The 15,322-nt window shown below is 48.7% G+C and overlaps 1 protein-coding gene across 9 annotated transcripts in view; it reads right to left on the bottom strand.

The window, feature by feature from the left end:
- DNAH2 (dynein axonemal heavy chain 2) overlaps positions 1-15,322 on the bottom strand; it is a 108,442-nt gene that overhangs the window by 18,042 nt on the left and 75,078 nt on the right. For all 9 annotated transcript variants that reach the window (XM_059878294.1, XM_024980544.2, XM_024980542.2 and 6 more), the window contains 15 exons: positions 15,129-15,214; positions 14,864-14,994; positions 14,560-14,709; positions 14,048-14,215; positions 13,707-13,867; positions 13,318-13,457; positions 11,916-12,048; positions 11,666-11,805; positions 9,330-9,540; positions 8,993-9,109; positions 8,685-8,826; positions 7,705-7,874; positions 7,474-7,590; positions 1,007-1,171; positions 75-200 (listed from right to left, as the gene is read on the bottom strand). In XM_059878294.1, coding sequence (XP_059734277.1) covers positions 75-200; positions 1,007-1,171; positions 7,474-7,590; positions 7,705-7,874; positions 8,685-8,826; positions 8,993-9,109; positions 9,330-9,540; positions 11,666-11,805; positions 11,916-12,048; positions 13,318-13,457; positions 13,707-13,867; positions 14,048-14,215; positions 14,560-14,709; positions 14,864-14,994; positions 15,129-15,214 — 2,157 coding nt within the window. The remainder of the gene's footprint in view (positions 1-74; positions 201-1,006; positions 1,172-7,473; positions 7,591-7,704; positions 7,875-8,684; positions 8,827-8,992; positions 9,110-9,329; positions 9,541-11,665; positions 11,806-11,915; positions 12,049-13,317; positions 13,458-13,706; positions 13,868-14,047; positions 14,216-14,559; positions 14,710-14,863; positions 14,995-15,128; positions 15,215-15,322) is intronic.

The raw sequence follows: 15,322 nt of genomic DNA, 5'->3' as shown, positions 1-15,322 counted from the left end.
CAACATCTGTTACTCCCAGAGGCTGTGATCTTAGAGCCCAGGAACTCATGCATCACACCCAAGCCCTGCCTTACCTTCCTGATCCAGATTTGGTTGACTATCTCATCCCGGTAGTTGGTCAGGAAGGGCCCCATATAGGACAGGAAGGCAGCTGCCAGGAGACAGTCTCCCACCAGGTAGCCCAGATCCTCCTCCAGGCCCTGGAGGACAGCAGGGGAGGTAGGTATAAGTCTTCCTGGGCCCCAGTACTGGAGGCACATGGACAAGTCTGAAGGCACTCCCCACTCTGGACACTGTCCAGATCAGAGGGAGTCTTTCCTTCTCCTAAATCCTTGTGCCCCAAGAATTCAACCCTACCCTCACAACTTTTGAGTTCCCCATGTTTTATTTTTTTCATATTTTGGCCGTTCCATGTGACTTGCAGGATCTCAGTTCCCTGACCAGGGATCAAATCCAGGTCATGGCAGTGGTAGTGCCAAACCCTAACCACTAGACCATGAGGGGACTTCCTTGAGTTCCCCAACTTTAACAGCAATGTTTATTTCTTCTCTCTTTCTTTTCTTGGTCGTGCCACATGGCTTGTGGAATCTTAGATCCCAGGCCCTCGGCAGTGAGAGCATGGAGTCTTAATCACTGGACCACCAGGGAATTCAGCAGTGTTAGTTTGTGATAAGGCCTAACCCTCTTGTGAAGCCAGGAGCTCACTGAGATCAGAGATGAGATGCCCCAGGTTGGCTTCAGTCAGGTCAGTGGGCTCTATCAGGGTCCTCGTGAGTGTTTTCCAGCCCCACCTACACAAGGGGGCAGATCCCTCCTGGCACAAAAGCCTCTCCTCCCACTATTCTCACCAAATGGGAGAGGAAGAATGCCCACGCCCCATTCTTGGGTGTCCCTACACCCAAGCATCGCCATCATTTCCCCTCCTGTCCCTCCACCTAAATGGGCTGGGAGCTGGTCGCAGTGGTGGGCAACAGCTAGGGGAGCCAGGGGGCGCAGCTGGCCTCACCTTTACTGTCTCCTCCCATCGGGCCTTCTCGCCAGCCAGCCCGGACACCAGCATCCCAGCACGCTCCAGCTTCATCTCCATCTCCTCAGACCTCTTGCGAAGCTCCTCCTTCTGTGCCAGCTTCTCATCATACTGTTTCTTCAGCATCTCCAGTTTCTCAGCCACCTGGGAGGGATCAGAGTATGGGGATCTAACACAGGCTGGAGGCCAGACGATTCTGGCTTCGGATTACCCATCTGCTATGTTGTGGCTCTATGACCTCTGGGAAAAATGATCTCTTGGCGCCTCAGTTTCCTCAGGTACAAAAATTAACACCTCCCCTGCAGGGTTGTTGTGAAGGAAAAAACAATATCAAATATATGTGATCAGGTGAGTTTTCTTTCCTGAGCCTCCACCACTCCACCACTCCTTCCTTGAGCCTGGAAACTGCTTGGTCATGGACTCAAGGCTGAGGAAGAGATGGGCCTCTTGTAGCACAGGGATAAACCACACAGGATGTTTTGACAAGAGAGGACCAGATAGCACAAAAATAACCGCCATTCCATGTTGTTGAGAGAGTGACTCCTGAGTTCTCATCACAAGGAAATTTTCGTTTTTTCCCAACTATTGAGGTTGACTTCCAAGAACTTGGGAATGAGATAAGTAGCTCTCCAAGGAATTATCATTATTATTTTTGCCTGTGCCAGGAGGCACGTGGGGGTCTTAGTTTCCCAACCGGGAATTGAACCCATGGCCCTGCAGTGGAAATGTGGAGCCCTAATTATTGGACCACCAGAGAATTCCCTCCAGGGAACATTTTTTAAAGCAAAGTGGAGATTCAAAATGTCACCCTTGAGTGACTTGAGCATCTAAAGAAAGAAGGTGTCGCTCAGGGATCAGATAGGCCACTCAGAGGCTAGGGGCCCACAGGGAAAGGGTGCTCTGGCCCTCACACACACGTGCTGGGTTATCTGGCAGGCTCTACTGCATGGCACTTGTCATCAGGTTCACGCAACCACCTCCATGCACTGAGCCCACACTCATCAGCAACCTCTGATTGTAATTTGGCTTCCCGTGGAGACTGGGCTCTGGGGAGGCAGCCAACCTACGTGATAGATCTATATTTCATTATTTATTTTGCATGTTTTCACTGTTTTGATTTTCTACACAAGAAATATATGCACAGGGTTAAAGACCTAAATAATAAAATAAAAGAGGTTATAAGGAAAAGCAATGGTCCTCTAGCCCACTTTCCTACTTAGTTCCATTCTTCAGTAGCAAATTATTTTTTAACCATGTCTCTTTTTATTTCTTCAAGTAATTATCTCCCTATCTCTGACTATTATGGTTATGCAGCTACTGGATGTATGTGTGTGTATATGCAGCTACTGGATGTATGTGTGTGTGTGTGTGTGTGTATATATATATATATTTATATTTATATACAGCTTTAAATTTTTGGAGCTTTAATCTTTTTAATTAAAAATAATTATGAGAAATTTCAAACCTAAGAAAAAGACTAATATAAGCAATACCTACACACCCATCACCCAGATTTAACAGTTGTTAACATTTTGCTGTATTTACGCCATCTACTTGTTTTTCCCCAAAGTATTTTAAAGAATGTTGCAAACTCATGACATTTCAACTTTAAATACCTCATAATGCATTGCTTTTTAGAAAAGGACATAGTCATAACACCATCATCCCACCTAACATCTTTAACTTTTTTTGAAAATAACTTGTCCCATTTGTATTTTTTTTTTTTGAATGGTGAATATGTTTCACACAAATCAACATTCCAAAGGAAGAAAAGTGTGCTGGGGTTTGTCCTCCTCCTACTCCTGACCCCAGCTCCCAGCCCCAGCCTGAGAGGGAGCCACTGTCAGCAGTTTCTAGTGTAACTTTCCAGACCAAGTCCATCAACAGTAAAGAAAATGTGAGCATCATGAGGGGAGTGCCACGTTCGCCACTGAATCAGACCCAGGTAGTGCCCAGCACTCAATAAATATTTCTTGAATGGATGATTTTTTTTCAAAAAGATAAATGGTAACATTCAGTATCACTGTTTCATACTTTACTATTTTTCACCTGTCTTCAAATCCATTCTTGTCAAGCTGTCTCATTGTTTTTAACAGCTGCTAATTTTGTGTATGATGGAATCACAATTTATATGACAAGTTTCCTACTGATGGACATTTGTGTCTTCCCAACGTTTTCTATAATTAACAAAGCTGTAATGAGTACCCTTGTACTTGCATGAGCACATCTTGACGCTGCTAGTCCTTTTCTATTTTAATTGTGTTTACTTTGTGAATAGATAACTTAAAATTCAAGAGGCATGAAAGCATGAAAATCTTCCTCCCAACCCTCTGCTCCATCTACCCAGCTTCCTTCTTGAGGTAGCCAATGTGACCTGTTTCCAGTTCATCCTCTACGGATACTACAAGTATATTTTATACAGCTGTTTCCTGCTTTATCAACGTTAGACTATTTCTATGGACTTAATGCTATGATAGATGAAGATCTGATTCCCTTATACCAACACACCTCATCCCTTTCTCTCTACATCTAGTAGTTTTTTCTTTTTTCCCCAAATATCACAATGTTTATTGATAGATACAAGTTATAAAATCAGGACATGAACATGATTGGATAAATTAAGTGGACTTCATTTCAATACTATAATAAGAGGGACCAATTAAAAATCTCACTATTTGTTTCACACCCACAAAGACCACTTCAAGGGCATTTAGAATCTCTCAAGGGCTTCCCAGGTGGCGCTAGTGGTAAAGAACACACCTGCCAATGCAGGAGACATAAAGAAGCAGGTTCGATCCCTGGGTTGGGAAGATTCCCTGGAGGAGGCCACAGCAACTCACTCCAGTATTCTTGCCTGGAGAATCCCATGGACAGAGGAGCCTGGCCGGCTACAGTTCATAGGGTCGCAAAGAGTTGGACATGACTGAAGCTACTTAGCAAGCACACACGATCTCTCCAAATTTCCTAATAGTTCCTAATCTCTCTTACTGGCTACCTTTATTATAATGTTAAATAACATTCTAGTGTTATAAGTAATAAATTCATATTTTTTTGTTTGTTGCCACTGTGCAAGGCATGTGGGATCTGTTTGCCAACCAGGGATCAGGGATTGAACCTGTGTCCCCTGCAGTGGAAGTGCAGAAACTTAACAACTGGAAAGTCCCAACACGTTAAAACTGTGTTCTATTTTATCTGCTGCAAAAGCACTGCCCTGTCTTTTCCCAGCTGTGTCCACTTCCCCAATTTTTAGGCGGTACCTTTATTTTTATATCGTTGAGGTTGACATTCAGAGAGGCCACACTGGGTCTTCTGTGCTCCATCTCTAGACTGATTATAAAGGTCAAATGCTAACAAACAGCGTCAATGTCATCATGATCCGGGTTGGTGTCCAGTGTGAACCAGGCTGGGCTCCTCGTGGTGAGACCCACTCAGACAGGTCACTGTGTGGGCTGAACCAGTTGTTAACTACTTTTTCTATTATCCCTGATGTGTTTTTCTTTCAGAAATTCTTACAGGTTGGTCGTGTCTCTCTTCTGCTTTCTGCCTCTGGTTTTGTGGTACGTTCTGTGATGCTGTCCTCCCACCCTTCTACCGAATGTCACACTTTGATCATTTTTAAATTTCCCAGAATTCTTCCTTTTCGTTTGGCCTTTCATCATCCTATTTTTGTTCTGTGGATGTCATTTCTTTCTTAATCACTCTCTCTGATGATACTAATTAGAGGTCTACTTTTTTCAAGTTTTCTTCATAACCTGAATTTTCTCTGGGCTTATTTTTTCCTCTGGGGTCATGGCTTGTTACAATTGTTTGTATTGGTCATTCCCTTGTGTGTTGGAAGACTTCCTCCAGGACTTTTTCTCACCCTTCTCCAGGGGAGGTGGTGACTGATCTGACTGGTAAAATTGGAAAGAGTAAACTGGGAATGCTCAACTGAGCTCATGCCCTTTCTTTTTAGGGGTGAGCACAAGTCCCACTCTGCCCCCCCAACAACGCCCAAGACCAGGTACGTCTGTCTGAAGATGCGGGTCCCCACTAGGAGGGCCACTTGCTCACAGACATCTTCCACATCCTCCAGCCTAGCCTTTATAGGTTATATTTTGGCCAAATGCCTTTTATTTCTCAATTTGCTTAGAACTCGGGCATAGAATAAGACTACTAGTTCTCAGATCCCTTCAAGAGTATACATTTTGGACTTTCCCGGCTGTCCAGTGGTTAAGACACCATGCTTCCAATGCAGGGTGTGTAGGTTTGATCCCTGGTTGGGGAACTAAGATCCCACAACTCACATGGCATGGCCAAAAAATGAAAAAATGGAAAAAAAGAGAAAATGAAAAAAACAATGGCACAGGTTTAAAAAAAGAGAGAGTATACATATATGCAGACCAGAAAATCCCCCAAAACATTTTTGACAGTGCTGGGAGTTTCCTGATCAGACTGCAGCGTGTGAACAGGTGTTCTGAGTAAGGTAAGTAAGGTGAGTAAGGCTCATATCAGGTCCAGTGGGTTTTTACACTTGTGTGGTTAACTTTTAACTTCTATGACTTCAGTGAAAGTCTTTAGGCCAACCCTGTGTTATTCTGACGTTGGCAGATGGCTGTAGCTTTGTCTATGAATGAGTGGCTTTCTCTATAGAGACAGATGTTTGAAGCAAGACAATTTCTAGGAAATGGGGCTTGGACAGGGGAGAGATGTAGTCTGTAAGGGTGGCCTTAATTAAGAGTTCTGTGGTGGATGAAGAGTCTGTTCTGGGACTTCCTGGTGGTCCAGAGGTTAAGAATGTGCCTTCCAATGCCCAAGATTTAGTGGGATTAAGCGACTTGCTGGTTACTGCCGGTGCTGGGGCTAGAACCCCACCTCCTGATTTCAATCCCCCGCCACCTCGGTTCATCATGACCTCTCAACCTCTCTTGAAATCTTCACTCTTTTACTCTTTCTTTCAAGCCTAAACACTCACAGGTATGGCCATCCATTAGGAAAGGTTTCTCACCTCTGGATGAATCATATCCTGGGCCAGATAATTAGGGGTTGTCCCCTTCACATGTGGGAAAAAAGTGGGCCTGTAGGGTCAGCTGCCAACAGCGTCATTCTCAGGAGAAGCATTTGTAGGGCACCTCGTGTTAGGTTGCTGGTGGGGGATCTCACACCGCGTCTTGAGGACCTCTAGTTGGTAAGCGTAAGCAAACAGGGAACTGAAATTTCTCCTTTGTTACTGAAAGTGTAAGATGCAAATATAGCTTTCAGTAGAACTTCAGAATCAGACATGCTGAGCCACCTGCTTGCAGCTAGCACTGTGCTGACCCTGGGCTCCTGCCAGGCCAACTAAGTAAGAATCTCTGGGGAGCCTTGAAATCAACCGTTTGAAGCCTTCTTCTCCATCAGGGTCGCCCAGAGATGAGAAACCCTGAACACAGCACTAGAGGTCTGGGAAGAGGCCCAGAGTCCAGCTATATTACATTTCAATCCAAATCTTGAGTAAATAATTTTAACCATTACTCATTTGCTTGGATCCCTGAAAATATATTTTTTCCCTAGGTCCGATTCTGACACACAGCGAAGGTTAGGGACCCCTGGTTTGGAAACTGCCCAGAAGCCTCTGAAATGGGTCAGAATGGAATCTTCTTTGTGTGTATGTGTGTGCACACTGGATCTTGGTTACAGCACATGGGCTTAGTTACCCCGAGGCATGTGGGATCTTAGTTCCTTGATCTGGGATCAAACCGGTATCCCCTGCATTGGAAGGCAGAAGTTACTTTCAAGTGAGGGGAACTGGTGATTAGAGAGCAGAAGGTGAAAGGGAGAATTCTTACTGGATATGCTTTTGTCCTTTTGAATTTCAAACCATGTCGATATATTTACACTACCTATTAAATCAATGACAGAAAATTAAATGATAGACTGAAAGAATTTTGAACTCTTGCTAATAGCACTTATATTCTGCCTGAAAGAGAGTTACTTGTGCATGTATCTGGTAGGACAGCACCTTTTGGATTATCTAGCCTTCTCACAGGAAATAACCCTCTCTACCTCCAGACGACAACACCAGGCTCCAACACCCTCGTATTCCTCCAGGTCCAAGCAGCAGTGTGACACCCCTGCCCTATCCCCCGAGCAAAGACCCACTGCCACACAGACTTCATCAGTTACTGTCTCAAGGACCTTCTCCAAAGGGCCCCAACAAAGGATGGCGAACACTGCCAGCTCCAGGTCAGTTGTGGGAAGGGCTCCCCAGAGACAGCGCCCCTGTGCCTTTGTAACCCTCTCACTGACTTAGCTTTGAGCCAGAGGCAGCCGTCTAAACAAGGCGCAGAGTGGGAGGCAGATAGGACTATAAGGAGGAGGGGGTAGAATTAGACAGGGAGAAATAAACAGAAAGGAAGCATCCTAGAAATCGGGAATCTGGGAGAGCTACCACCTCGGAAAACGGAAAACATAGGTATGAGGCTCACCTCACGCAGCTTCTCCTGAGCCTCGGCCAGGGCCGCCTGCTTCTCCTGAAGCTGGGCCAATGCGGTGTTCATGCGGATCCGCTTGGGCTCCACCACCCGGTACAGCCGCCCGTAGAGCTGCGGGGAGACAGCGGGCACCCTCTCACTCGCTACCCATTCACCTGCCATGAGCCTTCCATCCCCCTCCTCCCATCCGGCCTCACTGCTCCCACCCTGCCTGTCACTGCCTACCTCCATGGCCCGAACCCACATGCATAGGGACTTGGCAGCCAGTGACACACGGCCGATGATGTCAGGCTGGAAATCGGGCTGGGCACAGTAGGCTCCGATCTTCTTCAGGACCTTGTCTGAGATATTGTCTTTATCGAAGTGGATCAGTGATTTGATGAAGTTCTGTTCCCCTGGGGGATGAAGATTGGGGGCCTCACCTCCACTGCTCAGGCATAGCCATGTGCTTCCTGGGCTCAGTTCCCAAGGCCTGACCTCAACCCACAGTCCCTCCACTGGCCGTGCTCCCTCATCTAGACCCTCGAGGCTCCCAGAGCCTCCACAACCTCCTCAGCCTCTACTCCCATCACGTATCCTCCACCCTCTCAGCCTGACCACCCATCCCACACACCATTCTGTCTATATACTTTGCACTTTCTTCTAGGGCAGGGGTCACCAAACTATTGCTTTCAGGCTACATTCCACCAACAGAACTCAGAGCAGGAAAAATATCACAAGAGTAAAACAGACCCTTGTTCCCTTTTCTGATTCTTGTCCTTTAGCGGGGTGGGGAGCAAAGGCACTCCTGTCCTTAGATTCTGAAATACGTTCCAATATCCTTACGACAACTTCTCCCTTTGTGTGTGTGTGTGTGTGTGTGTGTGTGTGTGTGTGTGTGTGTGGCTGAGTCATGGGGCATGTGGGATCTTCTGACGAAGGATTGAACCCGCTCCCCTTTACTGGAAGCGCAGTCTTAACCAATGGACCACCAGGGAAGTCCCTCATTCTTTTTTCTTTCGTTTCTTTCGTAAATGAAGATGAGTTACCTACAACCGAAGACCTTAACTGATGGTTATGCCTCATCTTCCCCACCAGGCTCTGTGCTTTGAGAGTGGGCACACTGCATCCTTCATCTCTGTCTCTCTGAGTGCCTGACGTCCAGTAGATGATCAGAGGAATGCTGGGTGGACTGGCATAAATTACCTTCCGGTTTCCTGGCTCACCTAGCTGCCTCTTGGCCTCTGCCCAGGTGGGATCGTTGCCTCGAAGGATCATGACTGCCTGCAACACCATCTCCACCTGGGCCGGGGGGCGTCCGTAAGACTTGATCTCTCCTATGTCCTTCTTGTTCAGAGACTCCAGGGCCTGAGAAAAGGGATGAACTTGAGGACCAGAGTCAACTCAGGTGGCAAGACGGGTCCTTTATGGAGACAGGACTTAGCTGCAGTTCCCCTCCTCCTCCCTTCCAAGGGGACTTTGAGAACAAGGAAGGCCAGCCCAGTCTCCTTCCTGTGCCTTCCCGTCCTGATACCCGCATGGCCTCTTCCAGGGCTGGTAATGCCTCTTCCAAATCCTTCTGGGCATTGTCAGCCAGTGCCTGGCACTTGACTTCCTCAATCGCAATCTTCTCGCTATTGGCTGTGACAGCCTACGGATGAAGAGAAGACGAGGGTTTTTGCCTTCACCTTGAGCAGAAGTGGGGGTGATGGTGCTAGTGGTAATGATGCAAGAGAGAGCTAAAGAAGACTTGAGGAGTGGAACTGGCACCCCCTGCCCTATAACTGATTGAAGCTGGAAGCCCCTCTGCCCAGTGGGCACAGGGAATAGGGGACGCGAGGGGCAGGGGCGATCCAGGGGGGCAGAGGCACCTTCTGCTGCTCATCCGCTTCCCGCTTCTGCTGCACAATGATGACCAGGTACTCCTCGCACTGCTTCTGGAACTCAGCCACCTTTTTCTTGGCATCCTCCAGCTCTAAGGACATCACTTCCACCTTTTCCCTAGTTTCATCAATCTTAAACAGCCCTGTCCGCAGCTTATTGGCCTGGTCCAGCAGCTCCTGCCGCTTCTCCGCCAGCAACCTAGGGGACAGAGTAGGATCAGGAACCCCAGGAGGCTGGGCCCCCAGAAAGGAGAGACCCATGTAGTCTCCCTTCCCAGCATGGCTCTGGTCCCTGACTTTCTGCTTGTTGCCACCACCACCACCCTAGTCAGATCTGTATCATTTCCTTGCCTGGATCATTGCCAACAGCCTCCCGACTGGTCTTCCTGTTTCCGGACTCTTGTCCCTCTCATTTATTCTACACACCGTTGTCAGGGTTGGCGTGCTGGCTACCGTTTTCATTGTACCACTTCCCTACCTGAGGCCTTTCTACTGTGCAGCAATTCCCCACCATGCAGCAGGCAGTGGGGCTGCAGTGAACCAGAAAATACAAACTTCTCTCAAGGGGGTGGCCATCCCTGGGCTTCAGTTCAGTTCAGCTCAGTTGTGTCTGACTCTTTGAGACCCCATGGACCGCAGCACGCCATGTCCAACACAAACTGCCAGAGTCCCCCCAAACCCATGTCCATTGAGTCAGTGATGCCATCCAGCCATCTCATCCTCTGTCGTCCCCTTCTTGTCCTGCCCTCAATCTTTCCCAGCATCAGGGTCTTTTCAAATGAGTCAGCTCTTCGCATTAGGTGGCCAAAGTATTGGAGTTTCAGCTTCAACATCAGTCCTTCCAATGAATACCCAGGACTGATCTCCTTTAGGATGAACTGGTTGGATCTCCTTGCAGTCCAAGGGATTCTCAAGAGTCTTCTCCACCATCACAGTTCAAAAGCATCAATTCTTCAGCACTCAGCTTTCTTTATAGTCCAACTCTCACATCCATACCTGACTACTGGAAAAACCATAGCCTTGACTAGACGGACCTTTGTGGACAAAGCCCTGGGCTTCAGCCTGGTTTTTTCCATTTGAGAGTGAATGTGGAATTGTATTGCCACAATTTCTGATGTTTCAAGACAGATTGGAAATCTGGAGTTTTCCAAGGCTTCAAGTTTTAAATGCTGGCAACTCATTCACAAAGTTTTAATGTTGTGCAGTCCCCCAAAAAATGTCTAAGAGATTGTTTTCTGAATTAAATACTAAATATGGGCTTCCCAGGTCGTGCAGTGGTAAAGAATCCTCCTGCCAGTGCAGGACACACAAGAGATGAGGGTTTGATCCCTGGGTTGGGAAGATTCGCTTGAGTAGGAAATGGTAATCCACTCCAGTATTTTTGCCTGGAAAATTCCATGGACAACGAAGCCTTTGCAGGCTACAGTCCATGGGGTCGGAGTCAGATATGGCTAACTGAGCACGTAAGCACATGCATGTAAATTGCTTAACAAAGTGACTCAGAATCATAAACAGGATGTAAACCTATGGACCCAGCGAAGGCAAGGACTTCATTTTGTTAACTGACATACATATTACAAGTATCTAAAATAGTGCCTGGCACAGAGTACATGCTCAAAATACTTGTTAAATGAATGAATTAATGTTGGCTATCATTATTATTACAAATGGCTTTTTCTTCACCTTGATTGAAATACTAAATCCAATAAACAAGAGGGTTTTTTTTTTTTTTACCTTTTTCTTATAACCTTCAAAGCAAATTATTGTGTTGTGCATATAAAAAGACAGTCAATACAACTTAATGAATGAATAAATAACTTGGGAATGGTGGAAAGTCTAGAAGATATTAAAGGCAGAGAGAAGAGGCTATATATTGCCAAATATACCCATGATATAATGTCACAGTTGCAATGTGGTTATGAGCAAGGACATCATTATTCCAGGAGACAAGGACAGAGAGGTATATAAAGGGGTCACAGCCAGAGGGCCCCTGAGATGGCCACATCCCCTGGAACCCCTCTCTTGGTTTAACTTCCTGGACAGAAACAAGCCCCCCGCCTCTCTGCCATTCAGATCCCAGTCCTCAAGTTGGTCCCCTTGGCCAGCTCCTGGATATTTTCTAAGACATCGTTTCACCAATAGCCCTCAAAAGACACCAAGCTCCTGGGAATTCCCCAGTGGTTCAGTGCTTTCACTGTAGAGAGCAGGGGTTCCATTCCCAGTCAGAGACCTAAGATCCCACGTGCCACAAGGTGCGGCCAAAACAAAACCAAAAAATCCACCAAGTTCCCAGGCCCTCTGTGCCCCTTACTCTGCCATCATACTTTTTATATCCAGACACAAGTTCCAGGTAGTTAGTGGGCGTGACATAGTTGTGTCTTCGGAGTTCCAACAGCATCTTCTGGGAATATGTGGCCACTGACCAGTGCATGGTGACGAAGATCTGGGCCACTTTCTTGTGGATCTGAGATCGATGCATAGAGGTTATGAGACAGGGAAGGAGTAGAGACAAACGGAGAACGGAAATGGGCAGGGGTGCGGGGGGGTGAGGAGAGATGGGGAGGAGGGCCTCACATTTTCCTGGGTCCCCAGATCGGCTCCCATCAGGTACTTCTCAGCCACCTCCAGCAGGGCCTCGCGTGGCCACTCTGAGAACCAGTTAATGGTTGTGCAGTTCACCAAGGCTGGGTATTGGCGGATCCAGTTCCTGGCAGGGGTTGTGAGAGGCAGTTAAGTACATTTGCAGACTCGGCCTGCAGCGACGGTCTTTGCCACAGGTTCACTCATTCCCTAGGAACCCCTAAGCCCCATCCTTGTGCTCCTGTGTCGCCTTGTCCAGATTGTGCTCCCCTCAAAGCTGGTTTGGTGCATGATTTAGAAACAGCTTCTGGGGTCAGAAAGAGCCAGTTTCACACCAACCAAATATGGATCTTGGGCAAGTGGCATAACCTTTTGAACATCAGTTTCCTCACCTCGAATAACAAATAACAAAGCATACTAACTAGAGTTGTTAGGGGATTCAATGGGATGACACATGCAGGATGCTTAGCCCAGAGCTTGGTACATGGTGAACACACAAGCCAAAAATATTCAAAGATAAACAAATTGGTGACCCCAACTGCCTCTCTGCCTAAGTTCTCTGTCCTTCCCCTCCTTTCTGATGCCCTTGAAAATACGGAAAATGGATCCCATGTGGTGCAGACACACAGGGAATATTATTCAGCCTTAAAGGGGAAGGGGATTCTGATGCTGGCTACATGGATAAACTCTGAAGACGTTATGCTAAGTGAAATAAGCCAGTCACAAAATGACAAGTACTTCCTGATTCCACGTCTATAAGGTGTCTAGGGGTGGTCACTCACAGAAACCAAAAGTAGAAGGGTGGCTACCAAGGCCTGGGGGTGGTGGGAGAAGTGGGCAGTTTCCACTGGGTATTGAGTTACAGCCTCGCACAAGAATGCTCTGGGGATCTGCTGCATAGCAGTGTGAATGTACTTAAAACCAGTTAAAATGGTAAAATTTTAAGTTTTTTTTAAACCACAATTTAAAACTTGAAAACGAAAGAAAGAAAAAACAGCCTTCACCTTCCAGAAAAATAAACAAAATTGATCTACCAAAAAGGAGAGGATGAGTCCCATGTAAGCAACAGGAACTCGCTGAAAGTAGGCACAGGCTGGGACTTCCCTGGTGGTCCAGTGGCTAAGACTCTGCGCCTCCAACGCAGGGGGCCCCAGGTTTGATCCCTGGTGAGGGGACTAGATCCCGAATGGCACAACTAAAGATCCCGCAGGCCGAAGCACGCCCGGGCGCAGGCTGCGACAAGTAGACGCGGAGATGCGTGTGGCGCAGCGGGACAGGCCGGCGCTACTCCGGAGTCTTGGGGACAGAAGGCAGGGAGACCAGGAGCGGGGAGGAGTGCCCCCCGCCCCGCCCCGCCCCAATTCCCGAGGGAGAAGAAGGCCGACACGGGAGTCACCTGAAGGGGTCGCCCACGGGGCTGAGGCAGAGGACGATGTGCAGGTTGTTCCGCACGCGCTCGATGAGGTAGGTGAAGAGGCTGTCCGAGGACTCCGGCACCTGCTCAGCGCGCGCCTGGTCTATGATGAGCGTCTGGATCTGGTGAGCGCCGGCGCCACAGTCAGAGGGCGGAGGTTTCCAGGACAGCACCCAGGGCGGAGGGAACAGCGAGGGACACGGGGTGTGGGTTTTAAGGCCGCTCTGCCCACCAGGGTCCGGGGAGGGAAGAAGGCCCAAGAGGAGCACTTCTTCCACCTAATGGAGGAGCTGGAGAGGGGGCGCGACAGCGGCATCGTCTGGACTTAGGAAAGCCAGAACCAACTGGTAGTGGGTGTAGAAGCATCGCACCTCCTCGAATTCATCCGCCTTATAGAGATTGGGGACCTCGCCCGAGCTAAGGATGTTGTTGATGTCCTCTAGGAATGATTCGTCAGCAATCTGGGTGTCCACGAAAAGGAAGGACGTGGCGTTGAGCTCCACCCCAGCCTGGCGATACAGACGCTTGATATCTGGGCCAGAGGAGACAGATGTTTCAGATTCACCCTTCTGTCTTTCCTCTTCTATTGATTAGAAAGCCCTCCCCAGCCAGGGACACATACAGGACACCATCCTCCCTACCTGGCTTCCCTCCCTCCTGCTATTTCACTCTCAGCCCCAAACTCACTTCTGTCTCAGAAACCCAGCCTTACCTTCTCGGAATTCCTGCCTCCGATAATGTTTGGTGACCTCAATCTGGAAGGTGATGTACTCGCAGATGGATGAGGCCAGGCGGGCCAGACTCTGCCGCCCGCTGCCCCCAATGCCCACCAAAAGCATGTTGCCCCGAGGCTGTCCAATGACCCGCACGATCCGTGTGACTGGAGGGAAAGTGGGAGGATAATGAGTTGGCTGAGCAAGCTCAGGGGACCTCCAGGCCCTAGGCTGGGGGCTGGGACACCTGAGGTGCAGTAGAGGGACCCACCAGTGTGGGAAGAGGTAGTGCCTCAAGCTTGGGTAGCGATTCAACATTCAACCTTCACCATGTCTGTTAAATACCATCATCAAAGAAAATGTCCACCCACGGACACAAGCGCATCTGGGGTCAGGGAGGAGGGCAACTTCTGGGGCTCAATTTGGGAAAGATCTGGGAAGAGATCCCCATTTCCTTGGAGTACTCTGTCACTTGGATGCTGGAGAAGGGCCAGGAACAGGAAGTGCTCACTGTGTTCGATGGCCTCTCGGAAGAGCACCAGCTGCATTGGCACGACAGCGGGTGACAGGTTGTACTCGTTGAGTGCCGTCTCCATGGCTGTCTTCAGGACCGTCAGATCCGTCAGGTCCTCGTACACCTTGGGCTCCCGCAGGAAGTCCCCTGGGCCGTGGCAAGAGGGGGCAGATTCCAAATGCCTGGTCCTCCCCAGGCTTCCCCAGAGGGCCCTTCCTCCCTGGGCCCCAGTGCCCCGCCTCTTCTTCTAACCCATCTCCTAAGACTCTCCAGTCTACAGGGGCCACAGCTCCTGGCTCACCAAAGATGGGAGAACGTTTGTTGGGACAAAGGTTATGAAACGTCAGGTCAAAGAAGGAGCCGAGTTTGTCACTTAGGATGCTCACGAAGGCTTCCATGTCTGCGGTGTCAACCAGTCGGTCAGAAAAGACTCTGTTGGGAGGGAGCTGGGGTTAGATCTGGGATTGAAGAGGAGTGGCCCTGGGGAGGGGAGCAGGAGGTGGGGGTGGGGGAGTGGAGGCTTGGGCTTGGGGAGGCCTGGATCTGGTGGAGCACAGCACCCTCACCTGAAGCATTCATGGATCCAAAGTCGGGTGATGCTGGACTTGGTATCGTGGAAGTCCTTGTTGGCCCTCAGCATGCCCTGGAACACCTGGGAGAGGGGCGTGGCCGGTGGGATGGAGGGAGGGAAGAGGGTCCCATCCAGAAGTTTTAGCTGAAGTGGCATTCCGGGATGGGGTGATTTGGGGGGTGTGGGATG

The sequence above is a fragment of the Bos taurus genome, chromosome 19 (genome assembly GCF_002263795.3).
Source record: "Bos taurus isolate L1 Dominette 01449 registration number 42190680 breed Hereford chromosome 19, ARS-UCD2.0, whole genome shotgun sequence".
NCBI lineage: Eukaryota > Metazoa > Chordata > Mammalia > Artiodactyla > Bovidae > Bos > Bos taurus.
The sequence above is the reverse complement of the archived record's forward strand: the minus strand, read 5'-3'. Positions and strand labels throughout refer to the sequence as shown.